General features: G+C 41.7%; 1 protein-coding gene across 8 annotated transcripts in view; it reads left to right on the forward strand.

The window, feature by feature from the left end:
• The window catches only part of RNF213 (ring finger protein 213), a 116,810-nt gene that overhangs the window by 84,879 nt on the left and 24,485 nt on the right, over positions 1–7,446 (forward strand). For all 8 annotated transcript variants that reach the window (XR_006890683.1, XM_046676527.1, XM_046676525.1 and 5 more), the window contains 4 exons: positions 4,418–4,518; positions 4,632–4,814; positions 5,562–5,731; positions 5,836–5,935. Coding sequence is in view for 7 of the 8 variants with exons in the window: in XM_046676527.1 (XP_046532483.1) it covers positions 4,418–4,518; positions 4,632–4,814; positions 5,562–5,731; positions 5,836–5,935 (554 nt within the window). In the remaining variant the exon portion in view is untranslated. The remainder of the gene's footprint in view (positions 1–4,417; positions 4,519–4,631; positions 4,815–5,561; positions 5,732–5,835; positions 5,936–7,446) is intronic.

Consider the following 7,446-nt stretch of genomic DNA (forward strand, 5'->3'; position numbering starts at 1 on the left):
GATGGATGGGTAGATAAATAGATGATAGGTGGATGATGGATGGATGGATAGATAAATAGATGATAGATGGATGATGGATGGATGGATAGATAAATAGATGATAGGTGGATGATGGATGGATGGGTAGATAGATGATGAATGGATAGATGGATGCCTAGACAGATAGATGATAGATAGATGATGGGTGGGTGGGTGGCTGGGTGGATAGGTACATAGGTAGGTAGATGGATGACAGATGGATGATGGCTGGCTGGATGGATAGAGATGATGGATGGATTGGTAGGTAGATAGATGATAGATGGACAGATAAATGATGGATGGATGGATAGATAGATGATAGATGGATGCATAGATAGATAAATGATAGATGGATGATGGTTGGATGGACAGATAGGTGATGGATGGATAGATAGATGATAGATGGATGATGGTTGGATGGACAGATAGACGATGGTTGGGTGGATGGATAGATAGATGATGGATGGATTGGTAGGTAGATAGATGATAGATGGACAGATAGGTGATGGATGGATGGATAGATAGATGATAGATGGATGCATAGATAGATAAATGATAGATAGGTGATGGATGGATGGATAGACGATGGTTGGGTGGATGGATAGATAGATGATAGATGGATGATGGATGGATGATAGATGGGTAGGTAGGTATACAGATACAGAAAGATAGATACATTCTCTTGGTTTGAGATCTGACTTCCAAGGTGTCACAGATGACAGTCTTACCGAATGTTTTGCTATTATAGATCATAAGGGCATTGACTTTCCAATCTGTAATGTCCCTGTCTTTGCCAATGTCCCTGTCCAACCAATAGGCCACTGCCATTTTTTTTATTGTGGTAAAATATAGATAACATAAAATTTACCATTTTAGCCATTTTTAGGTGTACAGTTCTGTAGCATTAAGTACATTCACTCTGTTGTGCAACCATCACCACCATCCATCTCCAGAACTCTTTCATCTTGTAAAACTGAAACTCGGTCCTCATTAAACACTAACTCCCCATTCCCCTCCCCCAGCCCAGTACCCTCTGTTATACTTTCTGTCTCTGTGAATCTGACTGTACTAGGGACCTCATATAAGTGGAATCATATGGTATTTGCCCTTTTGTGTCTGGCTTACTTCACTCAGCATAATGTCCTCAAGGTTCATCCATGTTGTAGCTGGTCAGAATTTCCTTCCTTTTTAAGGCTCAATAATATTCCGTTGTGTGGCTATTCCACATTTTGTTTATTCATTTATCTATTGATGGACATTTAGGTGGTTGCCACCTTTTGGCGATTGTGAGTAATGCTCTGTTAACGTTCGTGTACAGGAGTCTCAGTCCCTGCTTTTCATTCTCTTGGATCTATACCTGGAAGTGGATCGCATGGTGATGCTATGTTTAACTCTGTGGAACCGCGGTACTGTTTGCCACAGTGGCTGCACTGTCCTACGTTCACACCAGCAATGCACCAGCGTTCCAATTTCTCCACATCTATCCCAACACTTGTTATTTTCTGTGCTTTTTTGATAAAATGGCCATCCTACTGGATGTAATGTGGTATCTCATTGTGGTTTTAATTTGCATTTCCCTAATGACCACTGGGGTTGGGCATCTTTCTATGTGCTCATTGCCCATTTGTATGTCTTCTTTGGAGAAATGTCTAGTCAAGTCCTTTGACCACTTTTGAATTGGTTTGTTGATTAAAAAATCAAGTTTAGCAGGGTATTAAAAACTCATATATCATTTCAAAGTAAGATTAACCCTGGGAATTCAAGGATAGCTCAAAATCATAAAATCTATTACATGTCATCATTTATATAACAAATTAAAAGATAAACCCTAAGTGGTCATTTCAAAAGGTACAGAAAAACAATTTGATAAAATTTATAATTTGCCATGTATGACCAGGCAAGGGAAACAATAGAAAAAATAAACAAATGGGACTACGTCAAATTAAAAAGCTTATGCACAGCAAAGGAAACCATCAACAAAACAAGAAGACAAGCTAATAATTGGGAGAAGATATTTGCAAACCATATATCTGATAGGGGTTAATATCCAAAATATATAAAGAACTCATACAACCCAACAAAAAAACCAAACAACCCAATTGAAAAATGGGCAAGAGATCTAAACAGACATTTTTCCAAAGATATACAGATGGCCAATAGGCACATGATAAGAAGTTCTACATCACTAATTATTAGGGAAATGCAAATCAAAACTACAATGAGATATCATCTCATGCCCCTCATGGCTATAATTAAGACAAGAAATAACAAGTGTTGGAGAGGGTGTGGAGAAAAGGGAACCCTCAGACACTGCTGGTGGGAATGCAAACTGGTGCAGCCACTACGGGAAACAGTATGGAGATTTCTCAAAATGTTAAGACCAGCTCGGTACCGTAGTGGTTAAGTTCATGCACTCTGCTTTGGCAGCCTGGGGTTTGACAGTTTGGATCCTGGGAGCTGACCTACACACTGCTCATCAAGCCATGCTGTGGCAGTGTCCCATATACAAAATAGTGGAAGATGGGCATGGACCTTAGCTCAGGGACAATCTTCCTCAAGCAAAAAGAAGAGGATTGGCAACAGATGTTAGCTTAGGGCCAATCTTCCTCACAAAAAAAAAAAGAAAAAAGAAAAAACACAAAAATTTAAGAATAGAACTACCATATGATCCAGCTATTCCACTGCTGGGTATTTATCCAAAGAACATGAAAATACAAATGCATAAACATATATGCACCCCTATGTTCACTGAGGCATTATTCACAATAGTCAAGACTTGGAAACAACGTACGTGCCCATCAAGGGATGAATGGATAAAGAAGATGTGGTATATGTACACAATGGAATACTACGCAGCCATAAAAAAAGATGAAATCTGGTCATTTGCAAGAACATGGATGGACCTTGAGGGTATTATGCTAAGTGAAATAAGTCAGGGAGAAAGTCAAATACTGTATGATCTCACTCATAAATAGAAGATAAAAACGACAAACACACACATAGCAGCAGAGATTGGATTGGTGGTTACCAGAGGTGAGGGAGCAAGGAGGGAGGAGGGTGAAAGGGGTGATGAGGCTCATGTGTACGGGGATGGATGGTAATTAGTCTCTGGGTGGTGAGCATGATGTAATCTACACGGAAATTGAAATGTAATGATGTACACCTGAAATTAATGTTATAAACCAGTGTTACTTCAATTTAAAAAAAACACACGCAGAAAACTAACCCTGGTTAAAAGGCTAGCACTTTTACTGTTAAAATTACTATGATGGACATCCACTGCAGCAAGAAGACACTCTGATTGGTCCTTCTACAATAAAACAACAAAATATAAATAATTAGGGGCCGGCCCCGTGGCCGAGTGGTTAAGTTTGCACGGTCTACTTCAGTGGCCCAGGGTTTCGCCGGCTCATATCCTGGGCACAGACATGGCACCGCTTGTCAGGCCATGCTGAGGCGGCGTCCCACACAGCACAACCAGAGGCACTCACAACTATGATATATATCTATGTTCTGGGGAGAAGAAGAAGAGAAAAAGATTGGCAACAGACGTTAACTCAGGTGCCAATCTTTAAGATATATAAATATATATATATAAATAATTTTTAAAAATTATAGTTTGGAAAAAAGATACTCTTGGCAAACTAGGAATAGAAGGGAACTCTCCTTAAGCTGATAATGCCCAAGGGTACACGTAATATAAAGACATCTATTGCAAACATCATGTCTAAGCACAAAATTCCAGAAGCACACCCATGAAACTATCTTGTATTGTTGAAGATGTACATTTCCTAAAAACCAGTGTTTCCACTTCTAAATATATATCCCAGAGAAATTTCCCATTGGTACTCAAGCAGACACATGGAAGAATGTTGAGTATATAACTGTTTGTAATTGCAAAAAAACTGGAAACATTCTAAAAACCCGTTTACCAGAAAACATTCCTCAGTGGGTACTATACAGCAGTTGATACGAATGATCTGGGCATACATGTATCAGAAAAAAGCAAGTTTGCAGAAGCTTAGATATAGCATGATGTCACTGATACAAAGTTTACAAATATTCAAAACAACAACATAACCTTTGCACATTCATAGAAACAGTAAAAGTGGGAATTTAGGAATGTGGTTCTCTCTGGGGAGGGGACGGGGCAGGGGGTGGGGGGTGTGGGCATGGAATGTGATTATAAAGGGATACACTTGGAGTTGCGACTGTATCGGTAACATTTTGTTTCTTTAAACAACGATCTAAAGCAAATATCGCCCAAACGCTAAGATTTCTTATAGCTTGGTGGTGGATATACAGGTGGTCATTATATTATTGCTTAAAGTTTGAAAACTCTCTTTCCTCTCCCCTTCTCATTGCTAATTAGCTCCCTTATCACTGCCTTTCCCTTCAGTGTCTGCAAGAGAACTCTGACATCAAGACCCGCAGGCCCTTCCTCGCTGTGGTGACTGTCCTTCGGGAGTGTAAGGACAAGGCCAGCAAGACCCTCACCAGGTGAGATCTTTGGTTTGGGGTCCGTGAGGGAGAGAATTCAGAAGCTTTGGTATTTTTGGCTTCTCACAGCCAGCTTCTCTGCTTCAGAACTGATCACTCTTCTTGGATCCTAGGTTTGGGGTTCAGCCGTGCCCCATCTGCCTGGGAGATGCACAGGATCCTGTCTGCCTGCCCTGTGACCACATATATTGCCTGGGTTGCATCAAAACCTGGCTCGTCATAGGGCAGATGAGTTGCCCCTTGTGTTTAACCGAGTTGCCACATGGCTTCTCTCCGACGGTTTCCCAAGAGTACAGGTAGAACACCCTTTCTCTTAAGAAAGCTTTCTCTGTTTTTTTCCTTTTTTGCAAATACGATATTCAGAAATATAATTCTATTAACCTTAGAAACCCTGAGTGCAGAGAACTATCCTGAGACGACCACTTAATGTCCCTTCATTAAACAGTATCTCAAAATTTTTTCTCCCTAAGACATATATGTGTACAGATTTGGGAGACAGAAAAGTTGGAAGAAATAAACCAGAAAGTCATAAATAAAGCTGTCACGAGAGACCCAAGGACTTTAGGTGAAACTGGTTTATTCTCTTGATGTGTAAATGCCATTCCCGTTCTATGACTTGAGCAGAAAGCTTTCTCTTGTCTGACTGAGTGCTTTTCGGGGCACGTAGTTCAAATTGGCAGTTGCTCTGTGGCGCTAGCTCTCCTCAGCTCCATTCCGTTAGTGGTTGGTTTTCCTTCCCTTTCCCTCCCTCTGATGCCTCCTAAAAGTGGGATGCAAGGCACGCCCAGTGGCTGGGTCTTGGGCAGACTTTCAGGATATTAAGCCTATTGCTGGCTGGCCCAAATGCTCGGAAGCGTTCCTAGAGAGAGACCAGTCTGCCTGGTCTGTCGCCATTTGGAAGACCAGCTCCAATCAATGTAAGGAGATACTTGCATCTTTTTATTTAAAAAAACAGTGCTGTCCAAATCCCAAAGCACTTGTCTGGAGGGATTCTGGAGCACATTCTGCAAGCCTTTTGACCGTGCCTTTCCACCCTTCCGAAGGGATGCCATCGGGAAACACGCCTGCTTCCGGCAGATGTGCAACAGTTTCTTCATAGACCTGGTCTCCACCCTGTGCTTCAAGGACAACTCTCCGCCCCAGAAGGATGTGATCGAGGCTCTGCTGTCTTTACTCTTTGTACAGAAGGAGCTCTTAAGAGATGCTCCCCAAAGTAGGTTGCTTTCTTCCTATAGACTTAAAAATTCAGTTCGTCATTCATCGCACTTTTGTATGTGTGCTGTGAACGGTGAGCTCTCGTTCTCTTTCTGGTTTCAGGACACCGTGAACACACAAAATCTCTGTCTCCGTTTGATGATGTTGTGGATAAGACCCCTGTCATTCGCTCGGTGCTTCTCAAACTGCTTCTGAAGCACAGGTAAGCTCAGCCACTATGGCATTTGCTTCTAGAAAGCCTTCACATGTTTTGTTCCTCGTCATGGCTTTTTCTTTGCTGCCAAGCATTCTTCACAGGACCGATAGCTAGTTCATGATTTGGGGAAGCTTTTTCAGTGAGAGACCACCTGGTGTATATGCCTGTATTGGTTGCATGTTTGACATGTTCACGTATTGGCAAATGAGTTCAGCCATAAGCACATCATTAGGAAGAAGAATACAGGTGTGGGGGCCGGCCCCATGGCCAAGTGGTTCAGTTCATGCAATCTACTTTGGCGGCCTAGGGTTCACCAGTTTGGATCCTGGGCATGGACCTACACACTGCTCGTCAGGCCACGCTGTGGCAGCGTCCCACGTAGGAGAACTAGAATGACTTACAACTAGGATGTACAACTACGTACTGGGGCTTTGGGGAGAAATGAAAAAAAAAGAGGAAGATTGGCAACAGATGTTAGCTCAGGGCCGATCTTCCTCAAAAGAAAAAAGGAAAAGAATACAGGTGTGAGACAGGAATCTGCAGTTCTGAGCCCAGGACCACAGCTGCCTAGTTTTGTGATTTTTAGGGTGATAACTTAGAATCTCCCCTCACTGTCATTGTTCTAGACGTCCTCTAAGTTTAGTTTCAGCTCTTCAATTTCTCTGATTCTATAATGGATAGAGAAGCCAGTATGGCTGCAAAGGTCAGTGGTCTCATCTGATTATTCTATTTTAGGAAATCCTTAGAAAGCTGATCTGTATTCAGAGGCTTCTCTCAGAAGATGCTTCGTATACTCAGCCTGTGTTCTAACCTGACAGAGCAGGCTGTGAGGTGGTGGCAAAATGCAGGTCCGCTCAGAACAGTGCTGACTTTGCCGACAGACGCTCAGAAGCACACTCAGAGGAGAGACCAGATTGTGTGTAAACACGCATCTCCTAATCCTCGCCTCGGACATTTCATTTTGATTTTTTTCATCATTTCTGAAATAGTCTGTTCAGACATGATTCCTGAAGAATTTTCAAATGAAAATTTCTTAAAATACATTTTATTACAGAACTAGCATCTTACTATTCCTTAAAATGGCTTTTAAGGCATCTATGTAAAGAGTTGACTTGAGATGTGAAAAGAGCCTTTCTTGATGTTATATAATTTTTATTCCTTTTCATGAATGTGTGAAATCTGAATTCATTTGAATTTCTTTGGTTGGAGAAATGGAAATGTCGTCATTGACATGCACACATCTTGACATATAGAGTAGATACATTAACATGAGTAGAAACAGTGTATCTAAAGGTAAATGCTTTGTTCTAAAATATTTAGAGACTAAAAATTACAGAACTGATTTTAAAATGAAAATCTTGAGACATAAGATGCAATTTAAAAATCTACGTCGTCGGGGCCGGCTCTGTGGCTGAGTGGTCGGGGCCGGCTCCGTGGCCGAGTGGTTAGGTTTGCGCGCTCCGCTGCGGCGGCCCAGGGTTCAGATCCTGGGCGCGGACATGGCACTGCTTGTCAGG

The sequence above is a fragment of the Equus quagga genome, chromosome 11, assembly GCF_021613505.1.
Source record: "Equus quagga isolate Etosha38 chromosome 11, UCLA_HA_Equagga_1.0, whole genome shotgun sequence".
NCBI lineage: Eukaryota > Metazoa > Chordata > Mammalia > Perissodactyla > Equidae > Equus > Equus quagga.